A 22,940-nucleotide genomic window follows, 5' to 3' on the forward strand; every position below is an offset into this window, starting at 1 on the left:
GAACCTCTTCTCCTTTGCCTTCCTCTGCGAGAGTGTTTGCGAGGCTTTTCCCATACACAGAGGCTCTCACGGTGCTCTGTATCTTGTCTCTGCTCCTCTCTCACCCTGCAGCATGTCTGGGCTTGCAGGGAAGCTTGTTCCTGTGCAGCCCTACCACAGGCTGCAGCCTAATGAGAATTGTGGGTGTCTGGCTTTCAGCAAAAGGACCATTGCAGAGCCAGGAAAAGGAGCACAGATTTCAGGCAGTTTAGGAATGGGAATTGTGCCTTCTGATCATCCACCATAAACCCTTGCTCTGCCCAGGAAAGGGGCACAGACTCTGAGTGGCAGAGATGGGCCTGCCTTTCTCTCCCCACCCCTCACCTGCTCCAGAGACTGGCTCCATATTAGGAGCACTTCAGACAGTCAGACTAGAACAGAGGCACAGGAGGATTGCATTCACCATGAACTGCAACTTCATGGGATTACAGAAGGGTAAGTGAGAAATGCCTCCCACTGTTCAAAACTATCCTGATTTAGTAAGTAAAGCCCTGATTCGTACAGAGTTGCTCTTAGAATACTTACTTGAGTGCTAGCCAGCATGGGGGGAGTAATCAGGCAGCTTTTCAGGTATGTCTATGGAGCCTGTAGCAGCAAGCCTCCCAACCTGGGTCCATAGCCTTAGGCTTGCGCTACTACACTAGAATAGGTGTCTAGACAGCACTTTATAGTTGTGACTCGGGCTATAGCTTGGGCTCTGAAGTCCACTCCGCTCCCTAGGCTTCAGAGCCCAGGCTTCAGCCCAAGCTGCAACATCTCTACAGCTATTTTTAGAGTCTGGGAGGCTCGCTACTGCGGGTTGTGTAGACTTGCCCTGAGGCTCCTGGGACATCCAGCAAGCTACTTCCACATTCAAGTTATGTGTACAGTACCATTCCTCGGTTGTGTGGTCCCTATGCCAGGATGAATAGTGAACTACCTTCCCCCGGTAAATGGCTAGGGAATTAAGTACCACAAGTACATCACAGACAAACTAAACAAAATCTACAGGACTTTTTCGGACTTATGTCAGTGGCTTTCAAATAACTCATTAATATTAATAAAATATTTTCCTTTCAACCATTATTAGATATATATTTTCCCATCGATGCCTCCTTTGAAGGCATCATAAAATCCAAATGAGGACACCTGATTAAACCAAATGTGAAACTAAAATATTTATATAAAACATAGAAATTTCATAAATTTGCGGAGCCTAAGGTTGGTGCAACAATAGCTTTGCTAGTCAACAACCTGGTCAGAAGGGGACTTCTTCCAAAAGACCCCATAGACCAGGGATTTTCAAACTGGGGGTTGTGACCCCTCATGGGGTTATGAGGTTATTACATGCGGGTTTTGAGCTCTCAGATCCATGAGTGGTGTGGCTCGGGCTGTCAGCCCTGCCATTTGCAGGGCTGACAGCCCAAGCCCCGTCATGCACACGGCTCACAGCCCAGCTCCACCGCCTGCCCCACTTTGCCTCCAGCCCTGCTCTGCCTCCAAAGAAAGGACACCAAAATAGAAGTTCGCTCAGGGTGCCGTTTTCCCTAAGGCTGGCCCTGGGATTGAGACAGCATTAGAGGGCTTAATTATTCAGTGGCTGAAAAGCTGCATTAAACCACAGACCAATCAGAACACTGAGATAGGCACCAAAAAAAAAAAATATAATTTAAGTCAGACACACAGACACACATTTTCTCCTGAAAATAATAGCCACGTCTACTGCTAAAACCAGTATGTTCAGCCTCATAGAATCATAGAATATCAGGGTTGGAAGGGACCTCAGGAGGTCATCTAGTCCAACCCCCTGCTCAAAGCAGGACCAATCCCCAATCAAATCATCCCAGCCAGGGCTTTGTCAAGCCTGACCTTAAAAACTTCCAAGGAAGGAGATTCTACCACCTCCCTAGGTAACGCATTCCAGTGTTTCACCACCCTCCTAGTGAAAAAGTTTTTCCTAATATCCAACCTAAACCTTCCCCACAGGAGGATTGATGAACTTGATGAAATTACTGATGTTACTAACTGCGTTCCTACGATATGTTAATGCTTTGGATGTTAAAGATGAATTCTTATTCTGTGAACAACTTGAAACAACCACACCAGCACAGGGCATTTTCAATAAGGTGAATGCCTTTTTCGAAAGCAGTGACAATAAATAGAAACATCTTTTGTTAGTCTGTGTACTGATGCTGCTCTAGCCATGGTGGGTGTGTGGTCTGGCTTTCAGCAGAAGGTAAAGTGCGTGTCACCTAATGTGATTGTCACTCGTGGAATCCATTGCCAAGTCCTAGCTGCAAAGACATTGCTAATGTGCTTTAATGCTATGGTGGATGTTGTATGCTTTGAATAGTCATCTTTTTCAAGAGCTTTGCAAGGAAATGGGTGGTGAATACGAAGTTCTGCTTTTCCACACTCAAGTCGGGTGGCTTTCTAGAGGACGCGCATTAAAGCATGCTTTTATACTTCATGAAGAGATGGAGGAGTTTTTCCTGCAAAAAGAGAAACAAGAGCTGAACAAAATGTTCAGTGACAAGAAATGGCTTCTCTGCTTAGCATACCTAGTCAATATCTTCGGTAGTCTTAATGACCCTCAATCTGTCACCTCAGGGAAAATGTTCAATGTTAATAGACCTGACTAATAAAATCAGAGCCTTCCAGATAAAGTTGGATCTGTGGCGCAGTAATTTGGACACAGACAGGTATGGCATGTTTCTCACACTTTCCTCATTCAGTGAGGAGGAGGAAGTCAATGTTGATAGCGCTCTCAAGTCAGTTATTACTGAACATCTGAAAGCCCTTCACGAAGAGTTCTCACACTACTTCCCAGTGCTACCAGAAGCACTTCATTCCCTGGTGAAGAACCCTTTCAGTGTGATGGCTGAGCAGTTATTTACTGAGGATATTCATGCACAGGAACAGTTTATCGACATGATCAATTATGACGAAGTGAAACCAAAATTCACACAGCTGCCTCCAAACCAGTTCTGATGTTCAGTTGCAAGTGAATACTCACTGGTGTCTGAAATGGTCTGGAGAGCCCTTCTGCCATTTCCCACTATCTATGAATGCGAGAGTGGATTCTGCAGCCTTCTCACAATAAAGACAAAATCCCGAAACCAATCTGATGTAAAGGACAACATCAGATGTGCCTTTTCTAACACAACGCCAAGAATAAAACTTCTTGTGTCAAATAAACAGCATCCTCCATCTCACTGATTTTCTTTCTGCTTATGATGATGCTTATGCTTAAGGTGATTAATTGCTGTTAAGTATTAAAATGAAATTCTATTTAATAGTAACTTAAAAATAACTTCAGTGCTTCTAACAATAATTCAGTAAAATGGGTTTTAGTCTTAATTTAAAAGCAGTGAGAAACAATTTCAATATTCATTTAAAACAATAGGGTTATAAATTTAGAATTTAAGATAGTGTTAAATCTATTAAGTGTTTTTAATTTAAGGGGGAGGACCGCACTCAGAGGCTTTCTGTGTTAAAGGGGTCTCAATACAAAAAGTTTGAGAACCAGTGCTATAAACCATAAGAGTGATGACACAGTGCACATCAATTTCAAAACCCTTAGCTATCGCATTTCAGACCAAAGGTTTTTCGTATACTTTGCAAGGAAAGCCTACTCTATGGCAAATGAATGGCCCATGGACTTGGGGTATGATTCTTGCTTGGAGTGAGACGTCTTGGTTCTGTCTTGGTCAAGCCCTTGATATGAATTGTGTCAAGCAATGGGTTTTAACTTGGTGATCAAAAGGAAGCCATGTTACATCCACAAATCGCCATCGTTTATCCTAAATGGCTATCTTATGAATGCAAACTTACAGGTGAGGAGCTAGTGGCGGGAAACAGAGAAATTATCAGATGAGGTTGCAAAGAGACCTCAACACTCACTGTCAAAGCCAGCATAGCAGTCTGTTGTTTGCTACCAACCCAAAGGGCATCCAAGAAGGGGCTATTACCATGGAAGAGAGAAAAATATGGAGCAGAAGTTTCCAAGGAAACTGACGGGATCCACGGGGTGCAGCCTGGGACTGTGGGACCACTGTGACCCCTTAACTCTCCAGCCTGAGCGGTCTCTCACAATGCTTTGCTAGTGACAAGCAGAAAACCCTTCCAGATGCTGTTATCACTCAGCATAATCGCATGTGGAGCCCCACATCCAGCTAGATTGCGTGTATGCTCCCAGAGCCACTCATGAATCACACAGAGAAAGGTACCAGCCAAATCCTTTGAGCTCCCAGCTTTGTACCTCAGGAATATACTGTCTTGCACTGCTCAAGGCCCTTTATAGAGCAATGCAAGTTTATTAATTGATTCACCTCTTCATCAATGGAAAGTGGATATACACCAGTCTCTGTGACCTGAGCAGATTTGCCAAGCACTTCAGGCAAACTCACTGGTAAAGATAAACAATAAAACAAGTTTATTGATTACAAAAGATAGATTTTAAGTGATTACAAGTGATAGGCAAAAAGTCAGAGTGGTTACCAAAATAAAATATAAGCATGCAGTCTAAACCTTAACCCTTATCACACTAGACAGTGTTTAGACGGAGCAATGTTCTCACCCCACTGGACCTTACAATCCTTAATATACAGGTTTGTCTCTTAAACCTGGGGCAGTCTCCTCTGTTGAAGTCTTCACTCTTCTGAGCATTCTTGTTGCTTGCAGCGTGGGTAGCGGGAGGAGAAAAGGAAAAGCATGGGTCTACTGTTTTCTGTTTTATACCCTTATGGTATGTCTACACTACGAAATTAGGTCAAATTTATAGAAGTCGGTTTTGTAGAAAGCGTTTTTATACAGTTGATTGTGTGTGTCCCCACACAAATGCTCTAAGTGCATGTAGTCGGTGGAGTGTGTCCACAGTACCGAGGCAACCATCGACTTCCGGAGCTTTGCACTGTGGGTGGCTATCCCACAGTTCCCGCGGTCTCCGCCGCCCATTTGAATTCTGGGTAGAAATCCCAGTGCCTGATGGGGCTAAAACATTGTCGCGGGTGGTTCTGGGTACATATCGTCAGGCCCCCGTTCCCTCCCTCCCTCCGTGAAAGCAAGGGCAGACAATCCTTTTGCACCTTTTTTCTTGAGTTACCTGTGCAGACAGCACTGCAAGCATGGAGCCCGCTTAGCTAACCATCACCGTATGTCTCCTGGGTGCTGGCAGACGTGGTACTGCATTGCTACACAGCAGCAGTTTATTGCCTTTTGGCAGCAGACAGTGCAGTATGACTGGTAGCCGTCATCAACGTAGTCCTGGGTGCTCTTTTAACCGGGCACCTGGGCAAACATGGGAGTGATTCAGCCAGGTCATTTCCCTTGTTTCGTCTCATGGCGTTTCAGTCCTGCACTGTCTTTTAATCTGCAGCTAGCAGAAGATGATGGCCAGTAGACATACTGCACCGTCTTCGGCCGAGCACCCAGGTGTTGACGATGGCTAGCAGTCATACTGCACAGTCTGCTGCCAGCAAGATGTATAAAGATAGATGAAGTGGCTCAAAACAAGAAATAGACCAGATTTGTTTTGTATTCATTTTCTCCTCCCTGCCTCAGCCTCTGTGAAATCAACGGACTGCTAAACCCAGTTTTGAGTTCTATCCTTGAGGTTTTGAGTTCTATCCTTGAGGGGGCCATTCAGTTTCTCGCAAAGCCACTCCCTTTGTTGATTTTAATTCCCTGTAAGCCAACCCTGTAAGCCATGTCGTCAGTCGCTCCTCCTTCCGTCAGGGCAACGGCAGACAATCGTTCCGCGCCTTTTTTCTTTGCAGACGCCATACCACGGCAAGCATGGAGCCCGCTCAGATCACTTTGGCAATTATGAGCACATTAAACACCACACGCATTATCCAGCAGTATATGCAGCACCAGAACCTGGCAAAGCGATACCAGGCGAGTAGGCGACGTCAGCGCGGTGACGTGAGTGATGAGGACATGGACACAGACTTCTCTCAAAGCACAGGCCCTGGCAATGTGGGCATCATGGTGCTAAGGGGGCAGGTTGATGCGGTGGAACGCCAATTCTGGGCTCGGGAAACAAGCACAGACTGGTGGGACCGCATAGTTTTGCAGGTCTGGGATGATTCCCAGTGGCTGCGAAACTTTCGCGTGCGTAAGGGCACTTTCATGGAACTTTGTGACTTGCTTTCCCCTGCCCTGAGGCGCAAGAATACCAAGATGAGAGCAGCCCTCACAGTTGAGAAGCGAGTGGCAATAGCCCTGTGGAAGCTTGCAACGCCAGACAGCTACCGGTCAGTCGGGAATCAATTTGGAGTGGGCAAATCTACTGTGGGGGCTGCTGTGATGCAAGTAGCCAAAGCAATCAAATATCTGCTGATATCAAGGGTAGTGACCCTGGGAAATGCGCAGGTCATAGTGGATGGCTTTGCTGCACTGGGATTCCCTAACTGTGATGGGGTCATAGACGGAACCCATATTCCTATCTTGGCACCGGAGCACCAAGTCCGCGAGTACATAAACCGCAAGGGGTACTTTTCAATAGTGCTGCAAGCACTGGTGGATCACAAGGGACGTTTCACCAACATCAACGTCGGATGGCAGGGAAAGGTACATGACGCTCGCATCTTCAGGAACTCTGGTCTGTTTCAAAAGCTGCAGGAAGGGACTTACTTCCCAGACCAGAAAATAACCTTTGGGGATGTTGAAATATTTATAGTTATCCTTAGGGACCCAGCCTACCCCTTAATGCCATGGCTCATGAAGCCGTACACAGGCAGCTTGGACAGTAGTCAGGAGCTGTTCAACTGCAGGCTGAGCAAGTGCAGAATGGTGGTAGAATGTGCATTTGGACATTTAAAAGCGCGCTGGTGCAGTTTACTGACTCGGTTAGACCTCAGCGAAAACAATATTCCCACTGTTATTACTGCTTGCTATGCGCTCCACAATATCTGTGAGAGTAAGGGGGAGACGTTTATGGCGGGGTAGGAGGTTGAGGCAAATCGCCTGGCTGCTGGTTACACACAGCTAGACACCAGGGCGGTTAGAAGAGTACAGGAGGGCGCGGTACACATCAGAGAAGCTTTGAAAACCAGTTTCATGATTGGACAGGCTACGGTGTGAAAGTTCTGTTTGTTTCTCCTTGATGAAATCCCCCGCCCCTTGGTTCACTCTACTTCCCTGTAAGCTAACCACCCTCCCCACCTCCCTTCGATCACCACTTGCAGAGGCAATAAAGTCATTGTTGCTTCACATTCATGCATTCTTTATTCATTCATCACACAAATAGGGCAATAACTACCAAGGTAGCCCAGGAGGGGTGGTGGAGGAGAGAAGCACCAGGAGGGGTGGTGAAGGAGGGAAGGACAAGGCCACACAGCACTTTAAAAGTTTAAAACTTTAAAACTTACTGAATGCCAGCCTTCTGTTGCTTGGGCAATCCTTTGGGGTGGAGTGGCTGGGTGGCCAGAGGCCCCCACACCGTGTTCTTGGGCGTCTTGGTGAGGAGGCTGTGGAACTTGGGGAGGAGGGCGGTTGGTTACACAGGGGCTGTAGCGGCGGTCTGTGCTCCTGCTGCCCTTCCTGCAGCTCAACCATACGCTGGAGCATATTGGTTTGATCCTCCAGCAGCCTCAGCATTGAATCCTGCCTCCTCTCATCATGCTGCCGCCACCTTTCAGCTTCAGCCCCCTCTTCAGCCCACCACTTACTCTCTTCAGCCCGCCACCTCTCCTCCCGGTCATTTTGTGCTTTCCTGCACTCTGACATTTTCTTCCTCCACGCATTCATCTGTGCTCTGTCAGTGTGGGAAGACAGCATGAGCTCAGAGAACATTTCATCACCAGTGCGTTTTTTTCGCCTTCTAATCTTCGCTAGCCTCTGGGAAGGAGAAGATTCTGTGATCCTTGAAACACATGCAGCTGGTGGAAAAAAAAAAAAGAGACAGTGGTATTTAAAAAGACACATTTTATAGAACAATGGGTACACTCTTTCACAGTAAACCTTGCTGTTAACATTACATACATAGTACATGTGCTGTTGTTACAAGCTCGCATTTTGCCTCCCCCCAGCGCATGGCTAGCCCCTCCACCCTTCCCCCTCCCTGTGGCTAACAGCGGGGAACATTTCTGTTCAGCCACAGGCAAACAGCCCAGCAGGAACGGGCACCTCTGAATGTCCCCTTAAGAAAAGCACCCTGTTTCAATCAGGTGACCATGAATGATATCACTCTCCTTAGGATAACACAGAGAGATGAAGAGTGGATGTTGTTGGAATGCCAGCAAACATACACTGCAATGCTTTGCTCTACAGTGATTCCTGAGTATGTGCTACTGGCCTGGAGTGGTAAAGTGTCCTACCATGGTGGATGGAATAAGGCTGCCTTCCCCGGAAACCTTTTGCAAAGGCTTTGGGAGTATATCCAGGAGAGCCACGAATGCCAGGGCAAATTAATCCATTAAACATGCTTGCTTTTAAACCATGTATACTGTTTTAAAAGGTACACTCATCAGAGGTCCCTTCTTTGCCTGGCGGGTCCGGGAGGCATCCTTGGTGGGTTCGTGGGGTACTGGCTCCAGGTCCAGGGTGAGAAACAGTTCCTGGCTGTCGGAAAAAATGGTTTCTCCGCTTGCTTGCTGTGAGCTATTTACAACTTCATCATCTTCCTCGTCCCCAAAACCTGCTTCCGTGTTGCCTCCATCTCCATTGAAAGAGTCAAACAACACGGCTGGGATAGTGGTGGCTGAACCCCCTAAAATGGCATGCAGCTCATCATAGAAGCGGCATGTTTTGGGCTGGGACCTGGAGCGGCCGTTCGCCTCTCTGGTTTTCTGGTAGGCTTGCCTCAGCTCCTTAAGTTTCACGCGGCACTACTTTGAGTCCCTGTTATGGCCTCTGTCTTCATGCCCTGGGAGATTTTGACAAATGTTTTGTCATTTCGAAAACTGGAACGGAGTTCTGATAGCACGGATTCCTCTCCCCATACAGCGATCAGATCCCGTACCTCCCGTTCGGTCCATGCTGGAGCTCTTTTGCAATTCTGGGACTCCATCATGGTCACCTCTGCTGATGAGCTCTGCATGGTCACCTGCAGCTTGCCACGCTGGCCAAACAGGAAATTGAAATTCAAAAGTTCGCGGGCCTTTTCCTATCTACCTGGCCAGTGCATCTGAGTTGAGATTGCTGTCCAGAGCGGTCACAATGGAGCACTCTGGGATAGCTCCCGGAGGCCAATACCATCTAATTGCGTCCACAGTACCCCAAATTCGACCCAGCAAAGCCGATTTTAGTGCTAATCCCCTTGTCGGGGGTGGAGGAAGGAAATCGATTTTTAGAGCCCTTTAAGTCGAAAAAAAGGGCTTCGTCGTGTGGACGGGTGCAGGGTTAAATCGATTTAATGCTGCTAAATTCCACCTCAACTCCTAGTGTAGACCAGGGCTAAGTCCATGTGCTTGGAGAACACCAGACATGCCTGGACTTATGGGCATTGCTGAGTCAGCAGTCAAGGTTGAGCAGTTCCCCTGGTGTGGCCTTGTGCAAGTGAGTCATTGAATTGTAACCCTTGCAGGACAATGGCTATTGATGGTTGTTTGACACCCGCCTGGGCGTTGGTTAGCTCCCTTGTCCTTGTCTCTGGGGATCTAATATCTGGACGATTCCCCAACTCTCAGCATATTTTAGTGAGAACCATACAACACATTCTCCTAACTTCATATGCATTAATGATGTACATATTTAGATGGAACAGTGGGTTTTAGCGGATCATAACCTTTCCCCGATACCTCACATGGCCTGGTTTATATGCAATATCACAATTATATACAGATGAGAAATATGGTGGTTACAGGGTGCTCCCCCGAGGTATAGAGTGTCACAGAAACCTAGAGAAGTTTTCCTCCAAAGCAACAAAATTTTCAGCATGACTGTAATAGAGTCCTTGGTGGGTTAGGTGGCCTAGCGGTTAGAGCACATGGTGCCCCCTCCCTCCCAGTCTTTCAGTCCTGGTCCTCCTTTACTCAGAGGTGCAGTGAGGGGTACACGTGACTCGGAGTTCTTCCTGTAGTGGGGGGCAGTGCTAGGGGGGCTCTGACCCAGGGCTGTAGAAGGGTCAACAGTATCTGGGCCCCAAAGTTGCCCCCTGAGTTTACTCTCCCTTGGTTGCTTCCTAGTGCTGCTTTTCTCTCACAGCTTTCAGTCCCAGATAACCGAATTGTCAGTGCCAACCGGCTCAGCATATAGTCTCACTTCCCTCAGGGAGGCTTCTCTGGTGACCTTGACAGGAGCCTTCAGGATAGGTGTGTCCTTCTCCCCTCTTCTGAGCTGGGTTGCTCCCTTTTCAACCTTTTCTGCAGTTGGAGCATGCTCTGCAGGGTTGGAAGGGCGGGGCTACCTGGGCCCAATGCTGTCCTTTAACCCCTTCCGACCCAGTATGGGGTTTGTATACACCATCAGAATGACAAAGACATAAAGTGTTTGTTTACAAGAGATCACAATTCCTGTGCAAGACTCTTCTTTCTGAGCTGTCCTCTGTACCCAGAATCTTAAGTGGTGAAAGTAGTCACAGCAAGGCACAGATGACATGTTACACACCTGTACCCATGCATAGATAACATGCCAATCAGTACCCTGTCCAGAGAAATGGACCCTTTCATAAATGAACAGCTGCTGAAAAGGATTCATAGCCACCAGTTCTTCATAATCAAGATCTTTTGATCCCAATGCAGAGAATTTGTCACTAAGGTGTCAAAAAGAGACATGTCTTTGGCTGTAATTTTACCATAATGGTAAAGACTTGCAAAGATCTAAAACTTCATTGCATCAATCACTTCTTGAGAGATCATCAATAGCCATATATCTCTAATGGCTAGGATTGCTGGTGCCATGCATTAGCTTCATCCCATGAGTGGGTTTTCTCAAAATTATACTTGCTAAAAATCCTTCTGAGGACATAGAATGATGCACTTGATGCAATGTAAATTAGGTGTCATTCTCAGATGATATCCAAATACCCCTTTGTGGGCAGCTAAATGTGACAGATATAGAAATTTCCTGCAATATCCTTGAAAGACGTTATGGTATTAGATGTATGTGTTATTGTGGGCAAGAGACTGTATATAATTTCATGGGGTAGGGTAACCACAGCTTCTCCAGGAACTGAGAACAGGATGGAGTGGTTGGGCAAATTCACTCAGATTGCGACATTTCCAGAGAAGTACCACCACCTAGCGAAGCTTGCATATACTAGTTCAAACTGGATTCTCCAGAGACCAACAGACAAAAAAGGACTTCTGAAAAAATAACCTGAGTTTCAACTGACTTAGCGCCTTCTTTCTGATTAATCAAATGGACAGGACCTTTTGCTCAAGGGCCCCCAATCCTTTCTGGGAAGAGTTAGAAGGACTTTGGCTTACTGAGGTCCCAAAAGACTGATGAGTGACTGCTTGTAAGTTTTTAGCATGCATAGATGAACTTTTATTTTAATATTTTTAATATCTCTGATGCTTTCACCTTAAGAATAAATGTGCTTGCTTATAAAAGGCTGTGTTGTAACTTATGACTCCTGGCAATCACATGTTCCATAAGCCTTCGGAGAGATAGAAAAGCACAGACACTGGCCTGTTTAGGCAGCCTACCTTGCTGGGGATATCACAGTGTAGGCAGGAAACTGTGTCCTGGACAAAATCCTGCCCACGATGGAGAGAGACATGGGTCTCCAACCAAGAGAGGTGATAGCTGAGAAGCCAAGAGCCTAGAGTGGGTGCCCTCGAGCGACCATGGGGGAGAGAATAGAGGTGCAGTTTTCCTGAACTGTGACAGTAAGTGCAAATAACATGTGGAAAGCCAACCCAGTTTTCAATCTAGATCTTTGCATATTTACTATGGAAGCAAGCATAAAAGATTTCCAAAATCTAATAGTACACAACCTTTTAGTTCATTTCGACACCTCTGTCCGGGTGTATCTTAAAAAATACATCACATACATGGCCCTAGGAGTTCGTACCAGCCGTCCATCAAGTCCCCTGTACTGTCTATGGTGCAACCAGTACCAGCCACATTAGTAGAAGATGCAAGAAACTACATAATGGGCAATTATGGTACTCTCGGAAGTCTCCTCCTACTTTCTGTAAGGGGTTTGCTTATGTTTGAGGCATGAGTGTTTATATCACTTCCAAAACTAGGCGTAACAAAAGGTCAAAGCTTCTCTATGGCAATGGAAATAATATCCTGGGTAGAGAAGAATCTGCTACCTTTCCAGAGAGTTCACCTAAAAGATACAGAAAAGAAGAAAAGGGAGAGTTTTGGTCCTCTTTCTAGTGCTCCAGCTCTAGTGCTCTAGTGGCCCAGAAGAAACTTTAGACATGCCAGACAGCCAACAACCCCATATTGTACCTTCAGAAAACACCAGACCTCTTGAAGCAGGGACTCCTCCTTTAAGATTGGGAACATCTGCATTTAACAGCCTGGGTATCAGAAGAGAAGTGTAGTTCAGCATGGATTTTCCATTCATTCTAATACAGTTTGGTATCCAGACAGAACTCAATCACAATAATTAATTGATCTGGTCAAATTTAAGTTTCTGGTGTGAGGGGAAACAGAAAGCTCTTTGGGGTAGTGTTTGCACTGTGCTCAGCACAGTGGGGCCCTTACCACTAGATGTGATGCAAATAATAATCCCAAAGTTCTGGTGATTTTAGCTTTACTAGAGTTTCTCCAGGAGGTTTGGTTGGAGTCCTACTTAGAAACGTGGATACCAGCCATACCAGCATTTTGTAAACTCCATCTTAGCATCAGGTGCCAAGTTTAATCACAGTGACAAATTAGACATACCTTGCCTGGTCTTTCTCATCACCATTGCCTCTGAAGGCAACTTTTGGAATTAGTTCCCATATCCATACAAGAACTTTGTCATAAGGAAAAGGTTATTTTTATAGCTCCAGAAACTTTTCTGTTCAAGGTAAGTTCCTCTTGCCATGATTCCTGGGAAATAGTTCTTCCATCATTTTGTATGAACCCTTGGAAGCTTGTGGAACAAATGGGCCTTCCTGGAGCTCTAAAGGTATAGCTCCAGCATATGGAGTACGTATACCAACTGTAGTTGGTTCATCTTATTCTATCCAAAATGCCAAGACCCTTGAGGTTGCTGCAGGCAAGATGTAAAAATCCTGCATCAGTTGTTAGGCATATGGGAAACTGTTTGTAGAAGTCCCTGAACGCACTGGGGGAAAGTGTATGAGTCTCATCTCAGGAAGATTTACAAAGTAAGTTTTCTTTCCTCTGCAGCCTTTGGTAGGAAGATGCGACTGCTTTGGTTCCTACACAGCTCCTTAGTTTATAAAGCTCTTGCTTTGTGTGTGGGGGTTCTTCCTTTCCTGCATATTATTCTACTATAATAATTAAACTGCTTCTCCTTTCCCTCTCTACTACTGGGATTCACTGCTTGCTATTTCCCATGAGTAATAAATGAGGAGAGAAGCTGTGCAACAGAATGAGAAATTTCTTACCTGATAATTTTCTTTCAGTTAGCAGCTTCTCTCTGAATTTCATCCAATTTAGTAGTCTGGTAATTCACCAGAATATAACTGAAAATTTTCTCTAAAGGAAGATTTAGACATATATTGTCTTAAGGGTATAGTTGCCTTAAAGCTAATAATTGTTTGCTGGAAAGTTTCTGTGACGGTGTAAGAACTCTTCTGGTGGCCTGAGCTGAAGGGTGAAGCTTAACCCTCAAGTCTCCTGCAACAACATTGGACCACCTGTGAATTCCCCAGGTGGCAGAATTAATTAGTCCATGAGTGATTAATTTGGAGAGAAGCTGCTAATAAAAAGAAAATGATCAGGTAAGAAATTTCTCAATTCAACATCTCTAAAACTATCATAAGATTCTAATGCATACTTTAGAAGAGCATTCTGAGAATGGTCTTTGAAGTGAAATGTGTTGATGATATGGGACCACAGCACACATTGTTCTTGTTTATTTGTGTGTATGAAGTTTTATTTTTTGTAATAGATGGTGACAACAGATGAACTGGAGTGGAATCACTTGCATTATCTCTTGGTTTTCCGATTGTCATACACTTTTATATTGTTATCTTAACAAAGCTTTATTTGAGAGCCTGCATGAAGTAGGGGAACATGAATGGTGTGGGGTTTGAGAACTCCTCAGTTCTAATATTAGTTTTGTCACTGATTCACTTTGTGACCTTTAATCTGTGTGTCTGTTTCTCCATATCTAAAATGGAATAATAGTATCACCTATCTTACAGGGCTGCTGTGATGGTTAAAGTATTTATGGTGCTTTAAAACTGTAAAAGCACTATATATATGATACATTTAATTGTAGAAAATCAAATTGAGTTTTAGATGGCCTTTAGTCCTTATGTATGTAGTTGAGTGGTTTGTGCCAGCACTACTTACTCTCCTGAGGAATTCTAAATTTAAGACCAAATGAAGTACCTCCCATTGTCTTCTTCAGTATGTATCCAAGGGTAGAACTTGGCTCTGAGATTCCATAACATATGACAGTTAAGCTATTTAAAATATATATAAAGACATTATTCTTGTCATTCTAGCTTGCTCTTCGAAATGAGGATGCAGAAAATGAAAACAGCAAGTTAAGAAGAGAGGTTAGTACAAAAGTGTTTCATACAATACCTATCGAATTAATGGACTGACTTAATTTATTTCATATATGTTTCTCTTTAATTTTTGACGCAACAGTCTAATTTTATTTTGGCACATTTATCAAGTACTGGAACTAGGGAAACGTTAAGTTCTAAGTAACCAGATTTTAAGACTCTCCTTTAAAAGAAGTACATGTTTGGTGAAACTTGGCTCTTCGAGGGTAGGAATTGCACCTGTCTTTGAATTTGCATAGCCCATAACACAATGGGGCCATTATTTTGACTGAGCCTCTGAGGTCTACTGTAATAAAAATATGAAATAATAAAAACCTTTTTTTAGAGTCATAATATAAAATAATTTAAATTTAAATATACTGCATTACTTTAGATGTGTTACGAATTATACTTGATAGGACACGCACACAACTGCTGCGAATTATACCTGGTAGGACACACGCACAAATGCTACGGATTACACCTGGTAGGTCACGCACAGTTCGAATCTAGGCTGAGGCACATAAACAAAGTCCACAACTGCAGAGTTCCCAAAAAATACTAAGTTTATTACGCTCGAGCGTGGTGCCCCCCTGCTAGCTAGGAGGGGACCCCGAATAGAGATTATACAAAGGTTATATACTTTTTAGCAAAGCATGTTGCCCTCGTGCATTGGAAACCATAGCCAATAAACAAACCCTTTTTTTATTTACCACCTATTTCTGCTTGGTGCATTCCTTGTGGTAAACCAGTATATTAATTACATAGCATGGTCTTAAAGCCATGCATTAGTAACTTTTATTATCAGGATGGGAGGCCTCACATCAAAGGCCAGGAGATAGGGAGTTAGGGACCGACAAAAAAACAGATACTGGGAGTCAAGGCAGGCTGGAGACAAGGAAGAGGATTTTCACAGGAATGCAGAAGACACACTCCTCCTGGTGCATGATGTGCTTGCTTTTAGATAATGGTGGGCCCCAAACCAAAATGGAGCCACATGTGCTAACTTTTCCTTAACAGATGCCAAAATGAAGTAAAATAATGGTTAGGCTGATCTCTCAGGGTGGATTATTTAGTGATACTCATAAGGTATTTTAGGCAACTGGACACTTTTGTTTTCTTGTTTGTGGGAACTTTTGCAGTTTTTCCCTTCTCTTTTTCTAACATTCATCCATCAGTTAGGTTCTCTTTTAGGCCACAGCTACCAAGATGCACTTCTTCCAACACTGCCATTGCTGCACTGCTCCTTTCTCATGTCATTGGTTGTAGTAATCTATATTCCTGTTGACTGGCTGTGTGAAATGTCACTTGGCTGCCTTTTAGAGCAAGTTTTAAAGGACATTCAAAAGAATCTTACAAACCTTTTTAGTTTCTTGTATTTTTTCTATCTGCTGAGAAATTTCCAGATCGTGAACTTTCAGTGAGTTTGAGACATTGAAAACTAATTTTTCCCTACCTTGTCAAAACTGATGCGTTTCACCTATTTAAGTTTAGAAGCTATGTGCTTGGTAGTCTTTTAATTTCTAATATATAGTTCCATTATTCTTTGTTAATGTATATAAGATATGCATTTTTAAAAATTTTCTCTTTTTGCTTAAGTCTTATTTTTTTTAAATGTATTATTTCTAATTCTGTGTTGCTTTTCATCTCCTTTCTTCTTACTTTGTTCTGTCCTTTTTAATCTGGAGAAAAAACGAATAAAGAAAAAGGTGAGGATCTAAGGTATTCAAAAGCATACTGTAGGAATTTGAATGAGCTTTTACTGTCCTAAATGTGTGTGGTAGCTTTCTAGAAAAATAGGATTTTCAACCTCTAATTTTTACTAATTCTTTATTGTGGGGCTTCTTTGTATGCAGAATGAACAACTTCGCCAGGATGTAATTGACTACCAGAGACAAATAGATTCACAAAAGGAAATGCATATGTCACGTAGAGGAGATGAGTCTGATTACAGATCTCAATTATCCAAAAAGAACTTTGAGCTTGTCCAATATCTGGATGAAATTCAGGTAGTGTTTATGGATGCTTAATCAATTTAGTACAATGATAATGATATCAATTTATTGTCATTTAGCATAACCTTTCAGTGCCTAACAGACTGGGCTGGATTTCAAGTGGTCATCTAGAGTGTATCCCATTACTAATCCCCTAAACCTTCCAGACCCTACATTTAGTACAACAGTTATATAGTGATACAAGATTTGAAGTACCAAACCATATATTTTTAAAAGTAACTTTTTCTTTAACTTTGTAGAGTTTGACTGAAACTAATGAGAAATTAGAAGCTCAAAACCAGGAAATGAGGAAGAACTTGGAAGAATCAGTGCAGGAAATGGAGAAGATGACTGATGAGTATAACAAAATGAAACTTATTGTGCAGCAGTCTGATATTGTTATGGACCAATTAAGAAAGGAAAATGAACAGTATAAGTTTCAGGTAATAAATGGCTTGTCCATTATTGAAGGGTATGTAATTTTCTGGACAATGCTGCATAGTGGCGATTTGCCTTAAACCTAAGACACGATATTTTTAATGTTTTAAAAATGCATCTTTCTTTCTAGCAGAGAAAAAATGTTCAGCTTATTTTATTCAACTCCAAATAAGAAAAAATGCTACTTTCTTTAATAAAACAAAACAAAAAAATGGTTCTTGACTAGAGAGCCTACTTGAAACCCAGCACAAATGTTGAGAACTTGATTATAAATCATAGAAAAAAAGCTTCATATAAAATGTTAACATTCCTCTAACTGTATTACAAGTTTGTATCACTGCTATAGCATTAATGTAATAAGTGTATTTACAGGGGTGTGTGTGTGTGTGTGTGAGTGTATAATATAATATAATGTGTAAATTTTTATGGAATTAATCAATGTCAATTTACAGACCCAGGAACTAGCAGACCAACTTAAAGCAAAAAATGAAGAAGATGATCCCCTCATAGCAGCTGTAAATGCAAAAGTTGAAGAATGGAAGGTACTTTATAGTAGTTTCTGATTGCATGTTACGTTTAGGAATTATTGTAGGTGTCTCTCCTTATTATGTTGCTTATGTTCCTTGCAGAGAATCTTGGCTTCTAAAGATGATGAAATCATAGAATATCAGCAGATGTTGTTTAACTTGAGAGAGAAACTGAAAATGGCTCAACTTGATGCAGACAAAAACAACGTTATGGCACTCCAGCAGGTACAGTCTATGCAAAAGTGCATGTGTCATAACCTCCGTTTTAAATAACTGCCTGTACAGTCCATGTGTCAAACACTATGTCATTGGGCAGTTGAGCGTCTGTTTCAGATCTATGCAAAGTTTTACCTCCTTTCAAGTGTCCCTCATTTTAGTCCCAACATTATTCATGTTCCACACAAATTTGGTGTCCTTTCACTTTTGCTGTAGAAAATTATTGACATTAGAAATAAGGACTTGTAAAACCATATGCAACTGTGTCAATCTCTTACCTTTCAGCTGAAATATGGCTGGTTTGATTTCTGCCAAAGACTGAACTTTTGTTTCTGCAAAGTTTTTATCAAATCAGTTCAGCTGTTGTTTTTGAGACTTTCCTGTTATACAATCTTTCTGTGACTTCTTTTGAACTGTTCTCCTTTCACTCAGCATAGAGAAATACATTATACTCTGTATGCAGTTTCCGAAGCTGCACATGCATGCACAGAATCTGTAGAATAGTGGCATACTTTTAAGAGCTCACATTGCACATATACAACTAGATGGTACAAAGTACATTTTTATTTTTTAAACCTCTAACTTTGAGAAATCCCAACCAAATTTTCACTAAACCTCTGAAAGACACATGCAACCAGGAACAGAGGAATTGCCCTACAAGCCAGCGGTCTGTCTAGTCCAGAATCCTGTCTCTGTCAGTAGCCATGACCAGATGCTTATGAGGAATTTGCAAGAAAGACCCCAATCTTGCCAACATGCACATGCTTAACTTTGGTTGGTCCACTGAAGTTGATATATATCGCAAAACAGCTTAATAAATATGTATTTAAAGGGTATTGCTTTAAGTACTATTTTTACAAGCTTGTATTAATTGTATATTTTACTTTTGACTATTTTTCTTTTATTTTTACTGCTTTGCGTTTATATACCCAACTACTAGATAATATCTGAACTTTATGTTGTAAGTATTACTGTTTCTTTCTTTCAGATATTTTTTGTATTAATTGTTCTACGTCTCTTCATTTTCTTTCTGTTCAAAGTAGTAAGTTACTCTGTGTTAGTAGTTTATTAAATGTTAATTACTTTTCTAACATAATTGCATTTTTGTAGGGAGTGGAAGAACGAGACAATCAGATCAGGTTGCTCACTGAGCAAGTTGAACAATATACAAAAGAAATGGAAAAAAATGCATTGATTATTGAGGATTTGAAAAATGAACTCCAAAAAGATAAAGGTAAGTTGGAATTTTTATTTCAAGATATATGTTGTCAACTTGTAATGAGCATTTTTTAAAACTTTACATTGTTTTCGGTATTTTTAAAGATTATGAATGAAATTTATTCTCTTACTGATTCACTATTTCCATTTGACAAACATTGGGGACTGACTTTCAGTGTGTGGGTGTGATCAAATTAATTGTTTATAGTTATTGAAGTATCTAGTATTAACGTCTGTTTTATAAATACTTGTCATATTTCTTCAAGTTCTATAGACTTATGTAAGTTTTACTCAGAAATATACAGTTACATCTTCTCTTGCATAGTTATATATACAAACAGTAATACATTGCCTATATACCAATTTTAAAAGTAGATCATTTCACTGTGACTCTGTGAAAAATTACCTTTAAAAAGAGTAAGTTAAATTCAAATACAAACTGGAGTAAGAGAACATTTATTAGACCTCCAGAAGCAAAGAAATGAAGCTGGGCTCTGATTCTGCATAGATTTAGGCCTTATTTATCTTCATAGGGAAGTTATAAGGGTATAAGGCAGGGGTGGCCAGCCTGAGAAGGAGCCAGAACTTACCAATGTACATTGCCAAAGAGCCATAGTAATACATCAGCAGCCCCCCATCAGCTCTTCCCCCTGCTCCCAGTACCTCCCACCGACCGGCAGCCCCACTGATCAGTGCCTACGCCTCCCTCCTCACACTTTCCGATCAGCTGGTTCGTGGCATGCAGGAGATTCTGGGACGGGGCGGGGGAAAGGGGAGGAGCAAGGGCACGGCAGGCTCAGGGGATGGGCCGGGAAGGGGTGGAATGGGGGCAGGGCCTGTGGCAGGGCCAGGGGTTGAGCAGTGAGTACCCCCTGGCACATTGGAAAGTTGGCACCTGTAGCTCCAGCATCGGAGTCGGTGCCTATACAAGGAGCCGCATATTAACTTCTGAAGAGCCCACCCCTGGTATAAGGTGTGAATTTAAACTGCTATAACTTTACTGGTATAATACCCCTTGTGGACAGTTATTCTGGTATAAAATGCCTCTTTCTGGTTTAATTTATGTCTCTTTGGAATCAGTTTAAGAAGAGCTGGGGAAAAAAATTATTTTTCTGGAATAAGAGTTTTTATGTAGAGGAGTTATACCAGTATAAATGTAATAGTTTTACTACATTAGTATAATTATACCACTATAATTAGATACATTTCCCATGTAGTCAAGCCCTTACATGTATGCTTATCTTAATTTACTGTGAGCACTTCCTTCGGCTTCAATGGAAGTAATCCGAATGCATAAGATTAAACATATACATAAGTCTTTGCAGGATCAGGGCCTTAGTATATAAAGTCTTGATCCTGTAAAGTCTTACACATCTGAAATGTGTGTTGTGCCATTGAACTCAAATGGAATGCTGTTTTCCATTATATGAACTAACTTCACATAAGTTGCCGTAATGATTGCTTGTAAAAATAAAAAGGCCATAATATAAACTAGTGTAAAACTATTTATTTCAGAATGAAGTTAAAAGATTTGTGAAAACCAAAACTCAAATACAAAATAATAATTTACTTGAGGCAACTTTTCTAGATTTCAATCCAAGCAAAGTGAAAGCACTCAGTTACCTCATATCAGAAATAGCTTAATGTTCTTAATCATTCAAAATATAACAGCAAAATTTTGCTTTTCTTTCAAGGTTTCTCATCTCTTGCTCAGCAGAATCGTATTAGAGAAATACAGGAAAAATTACAACTGCTGGAACACAGAACTAAAGAGGCTGAGAGAGTGGCAGAATTAGCAGAGTCTGATGCTAGGGAAAAGGACAAAGAACTCATTGAGGCTCTGAAGCAAATGAGAGTCTATGAAACGGTACACAGTTTGTTTGATAAGGTGGAAAGAGCAGTTTTTGACTATATCTTCAACAGATTGTTTTTTTTGTTTGTTTGTTTGTTTGCAGTTTTTCCATTTGCTATGTCCTAGCTGAAAAATAAAACAAAAACAAATGTCAAATGAACAACTTCCCATGTTGTTTTTTCTCTCATTCTTATGCATTCCTTGATCTTGTTGTAAATGGTAGGTGAGCGAATTGAGTCTTGAGTTAGCCATATTTGGCAAGGTAAATGAAGCATCTATTTGAGCATCCAGAATAGTTGTCTTGAGACAACAGAAGTTGGGTAGCCAAGATGACGACCTTCTGAAGGGTCAACACTTAAGCTAGTAACAGAACTCCATCTTGCAGATGGTGGGAAAACCATTTCTGAGAATCACTGGCAGCACCAAGTAAAAAAATTTTTGTCAGAGAAGTAAGATGAATGAAAAGATGCCATTTTTAGATAATCACTTTCCTGATCCTAATTGTGCTTTAAATTTGTACATTCGTAAAATACTCTGCAAATTTGGGCCCTGATTCTTTGCAGAGTTTTGTGTGTGTGGCGCTCATTGCAGGATCAGGGACTTAGCGTCTGCATGTTACACATGTACATCTCAGGGTAAAGAAAAAGATGCAGTTCCTTTCCATTGCATGAATTATGTTGTTTGTTAAATAGTAAATGTCGCATTGCCAGATGATGTCTGATTATCAGTGATAAGCTTTAAGTTTTTTGGGTTTTTTAGAGCTATACTTGTGAAAGGGTCACGTGACAATTCTGTTTGACAATGCAATGGAAGGTTTTTGTTTACCATATTTTCAAAATAAAAAAACAGAACCTTTTTATGGCAACATTTTTTAGGGTTGCAGAATATTCATGCAAAAGTACTTTTTAAAAATGTGCACTAGTATCGCTACTTCACACTCAGCAGAGAGGCATGTGTATTTCTCAAAGGTAGAGGATTTTTTAAAATAACTCAGTGTTCTGAATAAGTTTATTATGAAACATTGAACAAGTATGGTTAACATTTACTTTGAGCAAAAAACACCTTTGTGTTCATACTCATTCAACTTTTCACTGCACAAGCTGTTTGGAATAGCAATATGTCTTAAGCAAACTTTTTTAATTATTAAAGAACCCCGTATATTTTGATTGATAAAATAAAAAAATAGGACACTTCAGAGTTCTAAAAGAAGATCTCTGGACCTGGGGACGTTATGTAAAATCTGTATGTATGGTCTTTGACAAAGGTATGCTGGAATTCAGTAAAACTGCATGCATTGTCATGGTGACACTACTTACAAACACTTATAGTCATATGCAAATTTTGATCAAAAATTTAAAAAAGGAAAGAGACGTAAAGTATTGTAAATTAAGACTTCCATTCTGATTACAAAGTGCTATTTTCCATGATCAGAAAAATGATTATACTTGCTCTTCAATGGACTTTCGGTCAGGCCTTTCAAGGGGGTGGATTACTTCAACTTAATCCTATAATGTTCTTTCAGAAGAATCCCTCCACTTACTCATAACCTTCTTCTTACCTGTCATGAGTCTTTCATTTTAGTATAATGTTTGGACAATTGACGAAGTCCTTTTAAATTCATTTTTGGGACTATTTCAGGGAATATATGGTTTGGAAGATGCTATTGCTGAAATAAAGGATTTAAAAAAGCAGATTAAAATAAGAGATCGTGAGACTGAAGGATTGATTAAGGAAGTGAACAAACTTGAACTTAAAATCAGTGATTTTCTTGATGAAAATGAAGACCTCAGGGAACGCTTAGGTATGTCATTTATGAAATTTTACAAAGATTTCACTGTGTCAGAGAGTTCAAATAACATTATATTAATGCAAATATCTTACCTTATTGTAATTCAGTGTGTGTAAATTATTTTATTTTTCTTACTAAAAATGAAGTGATTAATTTATTTCTTTATTTATTAGGAAGAAATGATTAGCTGTAGGATTGTTCATGAACAAATGTGGTCAGTAAGCTGCTCTTGACTGAGCTACATTTCTCTCCTCCCTCCTCCTCCAGAAGAACAAGAGGAAGTAGTGTTTGCAACCTTCATTTTTATTTCCA

At 41.5% G+C, this 22,940-nt stretch overlaps 1 protein-coding gene across 17 annotated transcripts in view; it reads left to right on the forward strand.

Moving 5' to 3' along the window:
• LOC102937637 (centrosomal protein of 290 kDa) overlaps positions 1-22,940 on the forward strand; it is a 115,147-nt gene that overhangs the window by 15,386 nt on the left and 76,821 nt on the right. For all 17 annotated transcript variants that reach the window (XR_006290857.1, XM_043546457.1, XM_043546463.1 and 14 more), the window contains 8 exons: positions 14,550-14,603; positions 16,451-16,603; positions 16,849-17,031; positions 17,479-17,568; positions 17,656-17,778; positions 18,880-19,003; positions 20,682-20,854; positions 22,478-22,640. Coding sequence is in view for 16 of the 17 variants with exons in the window: in XM_043546457.1 (XP_043402392.1) it covers positions 14,550-14,603; positions 16,451-16,603; positions 16,849-17,031; positions 17,479-17,568; positions 17,656-17,778; positions 18,880-19,003; positions 20,682-20,854; positions 22,478-22,640 (1,063 nt within the window). In the remaining variant the exon portion in view is untranslated. The remainder of the gene's footprint in view (positions 1-14,549; positions 14,604-16,450; positions 16,604-16,848; positions 17,032-17,478; positions 17,569-17,655; positions 17,779-18,879; positions 19,004-20,681; positions 20,855-22,477; positions 22,641-22,940) is intronic.

Source organism: Chelonia mydas, chromosome 1, assembly GCF_015237465.2.
Source record: "Chelonia mydas isolate rCheMyd1 chromosome 1, rCheMyd1.pri.v2, whole genome shotgun sequence".
Lineage (NCBI taxonomy): Eukaryota > Metazoa > Chordata > Testudines > Cheloniidae > Chelonia > Chelonia mydas.